The sequence below is a fragment of the Mauremys reevesii genome, linkage group 8, assembly GCF_016161935.1.
Source record: "Mauremys reevesii isolate NIE-2019 linkage group 8, ASM1616193v1, whole genome shotgun sequence".
Taxonomy (NCBI): domain Eukaryota; kingdom Metazoa; phylum Chordata; order Testudines; family Geoemydidae; genus Mauremys; species Mauremys reevesii.
In genome coordinates, this window is record NC_052630.1 from 50,360,066 (window position 1) to 50,375,792 (window position 15,727).

The 15,727-nt window shown below is 51.5% G+C and overlaps 1 protein-coding gene across 9 annotated transcripts in view; it reads right to left on the reverse strand.

The window, feature by feature from the left end:
* Positions 1–1,955: 1,955 nt before the first annotated feature.
* Positions 1,956–15,727, reverse strand: part of ASTN1 (astrotactin 1) — a 218,813-nt gene continuing 205,041 nt past the window's right edge. For 7 of the 9 annotated variants that reach the window (XM_039484739.1, XM_039484745.1, XM_039484738.1 and 4 more), the window contains 4 exons: positions 14,909–15,044; positions 13,005–13,105; positions 11,199–11,382; positions 5,477–7,179 (listed from right to left, as the gene is read on the reverse strand). In XM_039484739.1, the coding sequence (XP_039340673.1) occupies positions 6,945–7,179; positions 11,199–11,382; positions 13,005–13,105; positions 14,909–15,044 (656 nt within the window). In that variant the 3' untranslated portion in view covers positions 5,477–6,944. Of the gene's footprint in view, positions 3,905–5,476; positions 7,180–11,198; positions 11,383–13,004; positions 13,106–14,908; positions 15,045–15,727 lie in introns of those variants that run through there. The other 2 variants (XR_005583687.1, XM_039484740.1) reach the window with 2 other exon arrangements.

Consider the following 15,727-nt stretch of genomic DNA (forward strand, 5'->3'; position numbering starts at 1 on the left):
AAAACTCCCTTGGTGCCTATGTTTCTGCCTCAGAGCATGTGTGCTGCCACCTCGTTCTGGGCATTTGGATGCCTGTCTCCCCTCCAGCCACCTGTTAAGCCCCAGACCAATTCTCAAACCAGGAGGGAGAGAGGCAGCCAAACAGCTACCAGGCTTGTGGGGCCCAAGCGACTGCCTACTGGAGCAGCGACTGCCTACTGGAGCAGATCCCATTCAAACTCTGGCTGGTGGCAGTGGGGCTTCTGCCCACCCCATCACTTTTAGCCCAGTGCTATCACATTCAGCTCGGACACAGCAGACCCAGGTTCACTTCTCCCCTCTGCTTAATGGAGAAGGGAGATTTGAAAAGGAGTCTCCGGATGATACGTAATGAGTGATTAGAGTAGGGGGACTGGACCCTGCATCTCCCACCGCCCAAGTGGGTACTTAAACCACCAGGCTACAGCATCATTCTCCTTCGGGCCTGATGACTCCAAGTATTTATCCCAAGGAGCACAACATCAAAAGGAAAGATGGAGGGAGCTCCACATCACAATACCCTATTGCCCATTGGTTAGAGTCCTCTCCTGAGCAGTAGGATTTGAGCAGGGGGCTCCCCTCTCCCTGTGAGGCAGAGGGGTGAGTTGAACCTGCGTCTCCCATGTCTGTGTGCTAAGCACAGGGCTAGAAGTTATAAGGTTGGTGGAACCACCATATCCCACTCCTACCACCATCTTGTGTGGGGTGAGGCATGTGCCTAACTCATTCTTGCAAGAAACCATAGGTTCCTAAGCCACCTGAGTCCATGTGATGGGTTCCTGGTTGTCAATCACTAGCAGAGACAGGCTCATCCTTGCAGCCCAGACTTGGGCACCAAACTCCACGAGAGGGGCAGCGCTTAAGACACAGCCCACTTGTTGGTGTCTCCCATTGGTTAGTTTAGCCAGCTCCCCACCTTGCCTGCTGGCTTCTGGGGATTGTATTCTAAGGCACCTACCTCTCCCCATTTGTTTTATAGGGAGATAGGCCCCGAACTCAGGCTTTGTGGATCACAATGTTGTTTTGTTTTTTTTCCAGGCACCTGAAAGTTAGGCATTGCAACTCTCAGGGTCTGGTGCCTGAGGCCCTTGGTGAATCCTGACCCACCTGGTTAACACCTTTGTGGTCTAGGCTGGGTACCAGTGGTATGGACTGTGGCTGTGGGATAAGTAGTGTTGGCTATTTCCAGAGGAAGAAAACTGACTTCAGACCTTTAAGGAAGGCGAGGTCAGAAGCAATAGTTTGAGCACTTGGTCAAAGCAGGAGAACGCTGGGGCGTAACCCTGCAAGGAGGCAAGCTAGACCCAGGAAGTGTAACATAGGGCTGTTTGTAACTATGCTTAATGGTCTGTGAAGCAAGGATTTAAATGACTTTCCCTGATGCGTGTAATAAATAGGATGCATTTCCTTGTTATAAACCTGACACAGTCACCAAGGCTAGTTTACAGTTTTCCAGGATGGGAAATCTCACACCCTCCAGAACCATTTGCACACTTGTACAACATGCCCAGGGCCAAATTCGCAGCTGATGCACATTAGCAGTGATGTTGGCTGAGCTTTAGTGTTTTACACCATCTGAGAGGCTAGTGACCAATTCTTTATCCACACACGTACTGTTCCTTTTTCATGCCGTGCCAGGAATTCACCTAGAATTCAACTACTGCCGCGCAAATGGGTAGCTAATATCTGTGTGCGCTGCAGTGATGTTGCCTTGATGGGAGCTATTGGGCTTGCTTTGGTTATTGAGTGGTTAAGGAGTTGCTTAATCTGGTGGACAGCCGGGCTCATGGTAACTTGTGTGAGGCAGGAATGGAGTTCAAAGGCAAGGAAGTTACAGTCTGAACACTTCATCTAGTGCCAAAAGTGACATCAATGGGACCAAAACTATAAACAAACATTCCAATTTGCCAAACCCACAACTTACTAACAGTCTGTTTAATCGTCAACTAAATTTTCATCTGGATTTTTACAGTGTTACAATTATTTTTTTTAAACCTTTTTAAATAATACTGTAATTCCTCATGGTTTTGCCATTTCTCCCCCCTCCCCCCACTTTCAATCTACAGTAGTAAAACATCACAGAGTTCTAATAGAACATCAAGAAACAAGAACTGTAGTAATTAAAAAAAGAAAAAAACAGCCCAACCATCTTCATGTTAAATAATTGCACAACAAGTAAAAGATATTAATGCTATTACAGCACTACAGCTACAGCCAAGAAATAACTCGGAGGTTCGTCTCAAGTGAATCAACCGCCATTAATGCAGGAGGAAAACAAGGAAGGGGGAGAGTGTGGCCACAGACATAGAAAAGCATTCAGCTGGTTGGCAGCCTGCTCAATGCCATCTTTTAAAGGGTTAATACTTTGTTAATGCCATTTGTCATTTTCCGCACATCTATCATGGCCATTGACAAGACCCAGTTGCATCTAAGAATTTCCCCCATGAGCAAATGTGGTATGTGACTGTGGCCCAGATTCACAATGGCATTTAGGCACCTAATGCCCAGCGATTTCAAGGGGAGCTAAGCAACTAGGTACTTTTTGTGAATCTGGAACCTAGACCTGTTGGGGCCAGACTTCCAGCTGGTTTACAGCAATGGCCCAGAAGCCAATGGTCTCCATGGAAATCAATGGGTGATTTGGTCAGCAGGTCATGTGCAACTGCAGTGCAGCTAGACTGCAATGCAGATGCTTGTGTTTGGTGCCAGGACACTCTAATAAACAGCCAGCTCTAGTTTAAAATGTTCCGTGTCTTAAAGCATCTGTTGAACTGTTAATTCAGGATTAGCTGCCATAAAGTACAATCAGGGTCATGATCCCTCCCACCAAGGAAACCAGACCCCTGAGAATAAAGAAACTGGCATTAAAACCTGTGCATTAGGGGACCTTGGCAAAAGACAGCACTGAGCCGCAGTCTGTCCTCCTCCTCCAGCCGCTCACGTCAGCTTGTATTCTCACTTGTGCAGGGCTGGGAAGAGGGGGACTTGTCACTGGGCTCCAAGGCCGCCTCACCTTATCCTGCACCAGCAAGAGGCACAGTTGCAACCCTTGATGCGTCTGCCCTGGAAGGGCCATGCATGGCAATGGTGCTGAGAAATAATGATAGTAAGTGGGTGACACTCCTGCTTTTGTTCAGCACCACAGGCAGGCAGCAGAGTCTAGTGGGTAGGGCCCTGGACTGGGAGTCGAGTGATCTGGGTTCTAGATGTGGCTCTGCCACTGTCCTACTGCGTGCCGTTGGGCGGGCAAGCAAGTCAAGTCCCCTCTCGCCCTTTGTCTACTTAGCTTGTAAGCGCCCACTCTGCACATGTTCAGCACCCAGCAAAATGGGGACTCTGGCTCAGTTGGAGCATCCAGGTGTTAGTGTAATATCAATAAATGTTCCCCATGTGGCCTATCCTGTATTTCAAATAATACTCGTGCTGTCCCAGCACCTGGAAGCTGGGCTTACCATGGTGTTGCAGGGTGGTATGTGATGCTCAGCAAGCAACACTCTCCTGTGAGGTCAACCACAGAGGTCTGCTAGGAACCCCAGTGCCTCAGTCCTTTTAGTGCTGGAGCGTACAGGGGACACCAGGACCAGAGATACTCCTATGCTGGCCAGGGCTTGGACTGGCTAACCAATTAGGGCTTTGCCATGTATAGTCACTGTGATAGGACCAGGGGCTTCTTGGGAAGGCAGGGCTGCCTGGTGGGGGGGCTTTGTGATGCAAGTAGTTCAAAATGCGAAGAGCAGAAGCAATCTGGAAATGGCTGTGAAGCCCAGTCCCAAGTGGGACACCTGCCGTGGTAGCTGATTTGTGAGTGCCCAGTGTCCGGCAGATGCAGGGGTTTCTTGGCATTGTTCCTCTCTCTAGGCTGACAAAGCCTCCTACACTGCTGCACCTGGGAAGTGATAAAAAGGGGATGAGGCTGCTAGAGAGGAAAAAATATCTTTTATAAAAATGCCATGTGTGCAGTACTGCTTGGTGAGCAACAAACTCACTTCTGGGCCAAAGCCGTATGTGTTCAAGGGTCCTTCAGAGGAGATATTAAGCTAAGGTCTCTTTTCCCATCCCCTGGGGGCTGCCCATGTGAAATCCAAAGCTGTGCTGGCATTTGCTGAAAACATTAAGAGGATAAACCCAGGTGTCTTGGCCAAGATTCCGCCTCACTAGCTTAACTATCCAGGGCTGTGTATGAATTATGGCTGAGTGCGTCAAGGTTACTGCACTCCTGGCAGCTAGCTTATCATTGCTTTGTACAGTGTCTTGAGATCCCTTGAGTGGGATGCACTGGCCCAGAGAGGCAGGGAGACAAATAACTAAGCATGACTGCGATACGGGCCAAGGTTAGTTTAAGGGTTTTTATAACACCTGGGACTCTGCAAGTGGCGATGATTTTATAACAGAAACCAGCCCTCAGGTCTGGGGCAGAAGCCACCTTGGAGCTGCTAAAACCTCTCCTGTTTCCCCAGCAGGGCAAGCGCATCATGGGAGGCATTTAAAGCCTTTAAAGCACCAGTGAGTGTCTACTGCAGGGGTATAAAATCTTTGCGACAGAGCATGAAAAGTGCAATCTGGGATCTGTATGGATTCCATTGCTTTGTTGCATACTGCAGACTTTCTTTTGCAGGGAGACGCTCATTGGCTGCATTTAGTACCTCATTGTTATTCTTCCAGGTAATGGTCTAACTATGGTACTGGCTGCTCTTCTCGAGTCACCAATCTAAGTCAGCTCTCCTGGGGTCAAGTTTGTCCACACACCTGGCAATATGTTATAATGCAGAGGGAGTTTTATCTTGCATCTGCCTGTCTGAAAAGGGTCAGGAGACCCGACATAGCTAATGTGCAGAATTCTCAGGGCATGGTGGTTGCTGATATGCAAATACTGTTAGGTAATGCTGTGGGCATTAACTCCACACTAGATACAAAACAAACAGATTTGTGTCCTTGGCACTTCATGGGAGAAAAGAAGGTTGGCAGGAAAGCATAATGTGTAGGCTCAGATGGCTTCTGCCAGCATTAAAATATTAAAAGGAGATTCTACTTTGAAAGCTGCTATAAATATTCCATCATGGGGCCCCATGTTCATCTCGCAGTTGTTCCAAATCCAGAGTTCTCAGCTGGCAAGGTCAAAGATGTTCTCTACCTACCACCTCTGTGGCCTCCCCTCACTCTGGGACAGGAAGGTCTTTCTCCCTCTCCGATCATCACTGGTAATAAAGATCCCTTCTGCCAATGAACTGGAATTGAACTAAGCCCCGTCTCCCCTAGTGCTAATGGGAGTTTAAAACAGCGAAGCTGTGACTAAGTAGGAGTGAAGATCTTTGCTGCCATGGCATGAATTCTTGTGCAAGGGCTGTACAAACACAGCACTCCTGTCAGTCCCTTCAGGGGTTAGCTCCTCATGCCCCAGGTGCCTTCTTTTCCTTTTTCCCTGGGAGTGCTCCACCCCTGCTTTGCCCTGAGGCCACACCCCCACTCCACCCCTTTCCCCAAGGCCCCACCTTCACTCTGCCTCTTCCCGCTCCCCAATCACTCTCCACCCTCACCCAAGCCCCTCCCCGAGCTGCCAAGCAGGGGCAGGGAACAGCTGTGGCTGGTGGGTGCTGAGCACCCACAGAGTCGGTGTCGATGCCTCATGCTGCAGTACCCTCAACGAACATGCTTGTGAGCTGTGGCAAGAAAGAGCAATCTAACTAAGAGCAGCCCTATTCTGGGGGTAGGGAGCGCTCTTAAAAGAGCCAGATTAATCCCAGGTGCTCTACTGAAGTCACTTTTCAAATGCTTAACCTTTCATGAAAGAATAAGCCCAAGATGAGGTTGGACTGCATCTCTTCAGTAGGTAGCCAGGTGTCTGGGAAGCCGCTCCTAGGTGTGTGTTCATGGCTCCCCCTGCCCCCCAATGCATTCCACACTCCAGGTGGAGTTTCACTGTCTGCTAAGTGGAGAGGGATCTGAAGATAAGGAGACAACCCCTGCTGCAAAATGGAAACAATCCCACGGTTCCTCTCACCCTCCCTTCCCCAAATCCTACTGGTCACGCTGGGTGGCACCTTTGAAGCTGATAGTGTGCCATGGGCTGAGGTTTGGTACCAGGGTAAATGCTCCCCAAGCATCTACATTTTAGCCAGAGCTCTGCCCAAACTCATCACTGCTTAGCAGCTGTTACTTTGGTAAAGAAGGACACACATGTGGTGCAGTGAAAAGCACATTGCCACTGCCCTGTTAACCTCAGTGACCACCCCGACATGCCATTTGGAGCTGACTACGAACTGGAAGGACCTTGCAGGATCCCAGCCCAGAGCCAAGATCAGGGACTCTGGAAAACGAGCAAGGAATGAAGGGGGTAGGGGGAGGGTGCTACAAGCCCTCCATACCCTGTGTTGGTTCGAAGATTATTGCTGCTGCAGTCCAGAGCTTGTGCTTTACAACTGCAGTGATTTTTCTGTTATCAGATCTAATCTCAGAGCTGGATCCTTATGGGGAAGAGCTAACGCTGACACTAATGCCCTCTTTCTGCTTTTCCAGACCTGATGTTAATTGAGAGGCTGGGTTTATTAATTCCCTGCCTGGCTTCTATTGTTCTGATTTTGTTCTCTTTCACGCTGCATGGGGAATGTGGGTGGGAGTTGTAGGCTGGAACCTTTAAAAGTGTATCTTTCATTCTGGAGTATATGTTCACCTACAGTCCAAGGAACCTCTTGGTAAAATGAGCAAAACAAACAAAAACTGGGTCTCACGAGACCTCCAACTAGAAAGGCTATTGGCTGTGTTGAGTTTAATACCGGGTAAGTCCTGCAAAGAGCAGTAGCTTCCCTCCCTGGTTTAAGCTTTGTCTTGGGAGATTTCACTGACCTCCTGCAGATCCATTTATAGAACTCCCACAAATGCTCTTTTCTCCTGCTTGCCTCTTAGGGGCCTGAGAGTGGTTCCTCAACCCCTCAGTTGTCTTTGTCTCCATAGTCATTATAGAGGACGCTTAGCGCTTGCTCTTCGCAAGTCTTCTTGAGGTCCCGGCTCAGCTCCGACCAGTTAAGTCCGTACGGCTTGATCTCGCTGTAGCGGCAGGCAAGATACCTGAGCGACGTGCGTTGGAGGCTGATCTTGGGCTCCTGAAGGAGGCTGTTGCACCAGCCACTGAGGTCCCCAAGCTGGGAGAGAATGAGGCCGGCCTTCCTGAAGAGAGGACAGAGGAGAAGCCAGAGAGGTGGTGGGACAAGAGGTAAGGGGGGGAGGGAGAGAAGGTGTAAAAAGAGAGAAGCAGGGAACGTTAAACAGACCATGAAAAGGCCTTGGAGAATGAGGATAACAGTCCTGTGTCCCCATAAATCTCCATGCCACCTGAATGCAATGTCTCCCTGCCGAAGGGAGCAGGGCGGACCAGTGTCAATGCTGAGGATGAAAAGCGAAGCTGGCACCAACCCCACACCCAGCCACCATGCTTCTGTCCCCATCTCAGCCCCCAGTCACTCACAGCTTTTGTTTCTCTGAGGGTGGGGGCTAAGTTCATGTAGGACGAGAGGCCCACCCCGCTCAATCGAGGGTGGGGCCCCAGAGCCCAGAATACAACGGAGTCTGTAGGACCACACACAATAAGCCGGGAGTGGAGATCTAAAGTTTAGACAGAGTTCTGGATGGGAAACTGAGCAGAGAACACAGGACAGTGCCCACCGCTCCATGAAGGAGTCCGGGGAGCTGCGGGCACCACCCAAATGAGGAAAAGTGCAGCCAGAACCTAGGCAGGAGGCTGTGAAGGAACCAAAAGAGGAGCTGCAACCTGGTGCACTGCAGGTAGGTGTGTGCCAGGATCTCCCACTCGCCAGTGGGCGATCCTGGTGGGCAGGGGGTCAATGAACCAGGCCAGCCTGCTGTCCCCATTCCAGAGCTGCCAGCTACTATCCCTGGTGGGCTAAGAGCAAGGTGGAATCAAGGCTGGCCCACCATGGTGCTCTCCCCTGCAAGGTGGCAGAACATCCCACCACTTGCTCCTTGCAGGCTTTAGATGATTGCTACTGACATGGGTGGTTTTAAGGCAGCTACCTGGAGGTACCAGGCTGCAGAAGCCTGTTCCCAATCCCCGACAGGCCCAGATGAGCAAGGTGATGTCTCCTTGGAGGCGATGAGCACTTGGCTAGCAATGGAGGAGCTCAGCACTCCCTAGTAGGCAAGGCACCATACAGCATGAGGCCCGGAATTACTAAGGCCCAGATCCAAAGCCTACAGAAGTTGAGAGACTCCCATTAACTTCAGTGGGCTTTGGACCAGGCACTAACACCCACTGTTGATCTGCTGGGAGGCAACCTGTCCCTCCTGGCTGGTTCTTCTCTAGAGCAGGTGGTTGGCTAGCTGCACTCTGTGCGCCTTCACGGGGCGGGAGGGAATGGCCACGGTTCTAGCCCCAAACCTCTTGCTTACAAACCAGCGTTGCCAAGAAGTGACACAAGCGCGTTCTGACAAAGCATGCCCACGAACAGCATAGGAGTCAGCACCTTCCATCCTGCTGACAGCTCACTCAGGAGTCCGAGTGGCCTGGGTTTGTATCCAGGAACCCAAGGAGTACCAGAGAGTAGTCAAATGAACACTCTGCTGGCTAAATGATGTCATCTGCAAATGATTTCTCCTGTCCCCACCAGCCTGCATGCTTCACTCTAGCAGAGGATCAACCAAGAGGTCCAGCTTCTGAACTCTGTCATCACCAGAGACCTCTGCAGCTGCCTCAGCGTTCCTTTCCAACAGCATGAGCTGCAAACACTTCATCAGAAATTGTCATTTCATGTCAAATGCTTGAACATTTCCAGGAGGATGACGTTAACCTGCCTGCATTGTTGCTCTCTCCTCTTTGAAATTCAAACCAACCAAAAGATTCAGTGGATTCAGTGCTGATCACTGCCAGCCCTGGAGACTGAACTTCTCCCCTATACTGTACACCACGCCGTGCCGGTTTACCTCCACCATGACCGAAAGGGGCTGCCTCTGGGGACGACAGCGGAGTTCCCCTCTCCACGTTCCAGTCAGCCCTTGGCCCCTCCACTGAGAGTGCCCAAGGGGAGGATAATCAGGACCAGTTCTGATACTGGCTCTGTGACAAGGTCGCCTGTCTGGGGTTAGTCTAGTTCCCAGCAAGCGGCGGCCCCCACAGAAGCCACCATTGGAGCGGAATGATGTTTGGTCACTACCTCCTGGTGCTCAGTTTCAAGAAAGGAGAGAGAGGAAGAGCAACATGAAACCTGCAGGGGTCAGTATGTGTATGTAAAATACCAGCCCTCCCCCAGCAGGGCCTATGCCCAAAGATGGCAATGTACATACTTCTTGGAACAGCCACTTCTACAAGAACCTGAACCTTGAAAAGAAGCTGCAACCCCTGCCCAGAACACCTAACCATTCAGCCGCCCCCACCTCCCCAGGCCTTGGGAACCCCATGCCACACCTTTCAATGTCTTGGGGGGGGCCTTCTTAGTAGCTGTCTTCACCCCCCGTACAGCTTTGGGAGAGCTGCCAGGTGGTGGTGGTGCGGGGGTGTCTTTGAATCTTTTCTGGCGGGCCAGAATGGCCCAGACCCCACACACCTGGCAAGCACAGAGCGGAAACCGCCCCAGTGCTCATCCAGGATAAGGAAGGTTTAATAGTCTTCTTAGCACTGGGGAGTTAAGGTGGCCTTGGAGGTTCCCTAGCAACTGTACACAAGAGGAGACACCCACTAATACTTGAATGCAACCATGGAGATTACTGAGTACTGCCTGCCCCTGCAGAGTCTCATGGCTTTTGCAGCAGGACGGAGGTTCTTTCCCAGCTTCTCGGTGCTGTGTCTGTCTGTGGGCTCTGGGCCATTCTGTCCTCACCAGGAAATGTGCTGAGGATACAGGAGGCAGAGGCCCTCCCTGGGAATCTGCTGGAGAGCGACATAAGGACAGAGAGGGAGCACTCAGTGCCCCTTGGCAACTGGGGAGGAGGGGATGAGAAAAGCTTCCCAGGCCCAGGGGAGGCAGTGGGCCAAGCTGGTACCCCCCCCCAAAGCCTGGCAGATGCAAGTCCCAGTCCCACTTGAAGACACCTGAAGGTAAGATGTGGGGGAGGGTGGAGCTGGAGCTCCGGGTGAGGGAGAAGGTGGCTGTGTGAGTGCTGTGGTTCCCAGGCCCACCTGCCTCTCCTAGACAAGGGCTGGTGGTTGTAGGTTTGTCTGGGACTTAAAGCCACCCTGATTTTGGCTGTGGTCTGAGCGTTAGTTCACCCATTCCATGGTTGTGCCTGAAGGTGAAAAGCTCTTAGTCCCATTGCCTCCTGTCTGAGTTCCCCCTTCCCCCTCTTCAAGCTGCCTGCAGACAGAGGCTGGGAAATCACTCCGCCAAAACACACACTGGAAGACACTGAGACAGCTTCAGCCCAGGGCGATACTGGCTTCTGCTGCTCTCACCCAGCATGCAGGACTCCTCAACAGGTGAATGGTTGCCATGGGACAAGGTGCCCACAAGCAGATTCACAGATGACCAGTGAAAGGGTGAGGGCTGGGCAGTTGGAGGATGCGCTGTGAATACTTGGAGCTACTGTTCAGAGTACCCAGGACGGGGCACAGAGAAAGGAGGTTAAGAGTCTATGGAAACAGCAACTAAAGACAGCCTTGCATTCACCTGACCACAGTGTTCTGGTCTCTGCTCTCTAGTGGGTGTCTGTTGTGGGATAGAAGGGGTCTGGCCCATCCCTGCACTGTCTCCTTTCTCTGAGAATCATTCACCCAAGCGTAATCTCCTGGACTCCGTAGTCTCAAGGATTGGACTCTATGGTGCCTGTCATAGTCCCTCTTCTCATGGTTTTTTTATTGATCTTCCTTCCCTGGTCTCAGGAAGTCACATCAACAAGGGTTGAGTTGGCCAGAGAGGGCTGAGATAGTGGATCTCACCCTCTGTTTCTGTATCCTCTACAACCACATCCCGTGCAGCCCTAGACTTAGTCTGAAGCTCTCCTTCCTGGGAATGGGGTGGCAGTGCAAATGCCACGTGCCCTCCCCCACATCTGAGTCCTCTCTGGGGCACAGCAGCAGTGCAGTTCGTAACTGCAGTGAGGCCTGGATCTCATTTTGGGCCTATATGTGCCACAGTAATACAATCTGCCAAATCTAACCTTCCTAATGGTAACTAAGTTTCAGGGGTGTGTTGGTCAGGCAGAGCTGCTACGCTAGCCGGCACAGCTATCAGGCTTACCTGGGTCCTAATTCATCTTCACACCGCCAGGTGAACTCCCCAAAGCTCTCGTAGTGCTGGTTGTAGTGGTAGAGGACCCGGTGCAGGCTGGGCGAGCCCAGGTCCAGCAGAGTGTTGTAGGCTGTCTGCTGCTCCTTGCCGCTGGTGTAGCCATTGAAGAGATTGTAGATCTTGTCTGCTATTTCTGGGTAGGATGGCAGAGAGGGCTGTCAGTGTGTTTGTCAGACAGAAAGGAAATATAGCCTCACACCAGGTCAGATATCAAGTAAAGAGCCCTGGGGCAAAATCCTGAACCCACTAGAAGCAAACTCTTACTGATGTCAATAAGGCCAGGATTTCCCCCCGGGTGTCCTGGAACTTACACCGTGTCACCAGGTCATATTCTAGAAGGAGGGACAGTGGAACATACAGGATTAGACCTGTGGTCCCTCTAGTCCAATGGCATGTCTCTGACAGTGGTCAATACCATCTGCTGTAGAGGAAGGTGCAAGGAACCCTGCAACAGGCACTTACGAGGTAACCCGCGCCCAGGTGAAGATGCCTCCTAACCCCCATCACTAAGGCTGGCTTATGCCCTGAAGCAGGAGGGTTTCTATTCCTGTCGAAGCTCATGGACTCTGAATTTTTTTGTACTAGCCATAGATATGTCCAACCCTTTGGGGACTTTTCTAACACTTCACCATCAGCCTGAACAACCAATGGCAAGGCAAGTTTCCATCCACTCACCCTCCCACCAGCCTTGATCCTAACCTGGAGGGACTCCAGTCACAGTTCCTGCAACCATTCACACCCTGGTCTCTCTAGCGAATCAGGCTTCCAATTGTTGCTGGCTCTGGTGCTCGGTTTTCGGGCAAGATACCACACTCTGAGAACCGTAAATGGACGATGCTGTCTACTGGGGCAGCAAATTATTGCTGTAGTAATGGGAACGGGGCTGAGATCTGATGATTGGGCGAGGCCACCTAACTGACAGCCATCGTGTGGGAACCACTTGATTACTGCTGAGTGGGATCTGAACTGGTTTATTCAGAAGAGTAGGGCTGTCACCCCCAACACCAGTCATCCCATCCCACACTCAGAACAATGCTTCCCATTACCTCCCATCCAAGCAGAATGAGATGTTATTTTTAAACAAACACACTCATTCCACCTGCACAATCTAGATGTATTGACCTGATTCCCACTGCCTCTAACAAGGTTCTGTCCCGGCATGAACAACAGAGAAGCAGCCATGCGTCCTCAGGCAATAATTACATCCAGAGTCTCCAAAGTCCCCATAACCTTTGAGATCAGACGCATGGAGCCTCAAGAGGGTGCTTCGTTCTCATTACGCTTTATCGTCATTATTTACTAATGACGTGCGTAGGTAGGCATGGACAAAGATGACGACAAAGGCCCAGAACCTCAGATGTTTAGGTGCCTAGTTCCCATTGAGGATCTGGGCCAAAGTTCCTACCCCAAGGGTCTTGCAGTCTGATGCAGACAGATAACTAGGGACAGTCTGGATCTGAGAAGGGGTGTTCAGTTCTGGAGTTTCAGGTGCGCCTGTTACAGAGACGCCAAAAACAACCAGGGTCTGGATTCCACCCAACTTCAGGGCTGTTCACACCTATGGTTTGGCTTGGGTATATCTCTTCAACTAGCCCAACAAAAAAAGAGTGGGAGTTCGCCTGCTCTGTGTTCTGCTTAACCATGCTCTGACAATCCGCTGCAGTGAAGTCCAGCATGTCAGACCAGGGCTTTGCCGGGGGGGGGGAGAGAGGGGGGCACCCCCTTAAGCACCCCCACAAGCACCCCCACTGTTACCTTGAGCCTTCACATCATCTACCACGGGGCATGGGGTCTTGACCGTCACATCACTTGACCTGGAGCGTCTCCCCGTGTTATCAACTCCCCAAAGCGTGAACCTGGAGGAGAGGGGAGATGTTATCACAGCACGGAGACGACAGACAGACTGGGGAATCTGGAGTTCAAACATGCAGGTGCACACGGCAGACCCCCCATCAGGAGGAATGTATGCAACTAATTGCCTAGGAGATAAGGGACTGTCCTACCATGCATGTCACTTCACTCTACTTGACACAGGTGCCCCAAACTGGCCTGTGCTGCTTTTCCATGCAGACCCAGTGGGAGGTGAGAACTCAATTCAAGAGGCTTGGCATCTCCTTTGCAGCACAGTGACCTCAAGCTAGTGCAGGCAGCTCTCTGCTGGGGCTGGTACTTGAGGCACTGACAACCCTGCCAATTCACAAGAGCCCTGGTGCATGATGCAGAGCAGAGCCCCGGCCAGCAGCAGGGAAGAGCCAGCTAACAGATGAAGAGCCTGCTCTCTCCATCCTGATGCCATCTGAGGTGCTCACTGTGTGTAAACTCCACCTTGGGCCCAGCCTTGGAGGAGGGGACAAGGAAAGAACAGAATTACAGCAGCCTTGGTGTGACCACATCATGAGCCTCCTCCATTGCAGCCAGGGCAGCATGCCCCCCACCCATTCTGGGAGTGGGGCTGTAGGTAGGTCAGGCATCAGTCCAGGAGCTCAGTGAGAGTCTACATCCCATGTGGACTGGAGTCATACTGTGGGCCTGGCAGAAGGTGCGGCTGGACAATACTGTCAAGCAGGTGTAAGAAGGACGGGAGTTAAGGATCTTTTCAGCACTGCCACGCGTGCTCTGCGTGGCTGCTGCTGGGCTTCACATCTCTGAATCTACGGACCACGGAGCACGGCATTGCCATCAGCAGCTGGGTCATGACTGCAAATGGGAAATAACCCTCCAGTGCAGATGAGGGGGAAACCCACATGCTGCTGTGCCTGGATTCCCCTCTCCACTGACACCCCCGGGGGATAAAAACTGAGGGGGATGCACACTTCGCAGCCTGTGTAGGCCCAGCTCCTGGCATATACCAGGGGCTCCTTGCCCCTCACAACCTCTTGTGTGCCACCCTCCACCCCAATCTATTTCAGAGACTCCTTCATCCATGGGGCTCTGGGTACCCCTCATTACCTCCTCCCATACCAGGGTTCCCCATTCTTCCTCTGCCCATGCCAGCTGCTCTGTATGCCCCACATCCCTAATCACACCAATCACCCCCAGCCCGTTTGCCAGAGGCTTTGTCTGCTCCTTCCCCCATGCGAGGGGCTGTGTTCCCTCCCACTCCCCTTCCTCCACCGTTATTCCTTCTGTCTGGGAGAAGAATCATTTAGGGTGTAAGCATGTTATACCCTACTGGGAGGTAGGCAAGATGAGATGGGGTATCGTTAGGCTGGAAGACATTAACAGGTGCCATCAAACAGTTCTTTGGTCTTCAGACTACTGCAGAGGTGCATGAAGCTGTGGCTGTGCTGAACAGCTGATGGGGCTCCATCCATTTATCCCCATTTTGGTTTCCCCATATTCCCAAAAATCAGTAGGGTTCTCACCCTCTAGGTCTTGAACTTTTTCCGGACTCGATCAAACGCGGCATTCAGAAGTTATTGCGTCACCGACAGGGAAATGCTGCCCAGCCGAGTGGACAGCCCTGGCAAGCTTAGCCAACATGGTGGTGATGATAATTTAATATTTGTGCATCGTTCCAGGAGCACATCCAGCATGAACAAATGGGGGGTGCTTGCCATGCAAAGGGATGGAGAATGAATGCTCCCTTTCTCCATGCCCCCAAAAAAGATGAGGAGCAAGCTTGGGAGTAGCCAATCAGAAACAGCGGTGCCACTCACGTGTAGGTGGTGTCAGGCTCCAGGCAGCGAATGATCAAGGAGATGGTGGTGGACAGCTTGTCGGGTACTTGTGCTGGCATCGCGCAGGGGGATTTGGCTCCGGAGATGATGTCATCCACCAAACTCAGCACCGTCTCTAGGGAAAGAGGGAAAAAGGAGATTTTAGGCAATTATCTTCCCATGCCCAAGAACCTAAGCAGGGGACAATGGGTGAGGAGAGGCTACAATGGGTCACAAGACCAGCCAACCGAGCCTGATACCTAGTGACGGATCAGACATTTCCTGGAGGGTCAGGAGCAATGAGGAAAGGACCTTGTAACAGGCTGACTATTGGTGATTTGGAGTGGTGCATCGTACACTGCCTCCGGTGTGACATTAGCCAATTGGGAGCTATGGAAAGGGAGAAAATGCATTGGTGGGAAGGGTAGGAAAAATGTTTATGTTGTTCTTTTGTCCTGCCTTGACCCTGAGCTACAGCACACGATCAAGGCTCTTGGGCCGGTGACCTCTCTGCTAGGGGGCAAGTGGAAGTTCTATGGAGCTTTTTCAGCTGAGGAAAAGCCTTAGTGTCCCCGTTGCAGACAGAGAAATACAAATAGCCTCCCAATCACTGAGTCTCCGGCATAAGAAGTGAAGATGGAGACTGGTGTGATTGTGAATGAAGGTTACTTGCCTGTAACCGGATGTTCTTTGAGATGCGTGGTGGTCCCTGTCTGTATTCCACACGTGGGTGGGGATGCACCCGAGGCTAGAAATGCTAACAAGTGGTGTCTGTTGGCCCACACAGTTCTCCTCGTCCTCAGACTGAGGGAATAAGAG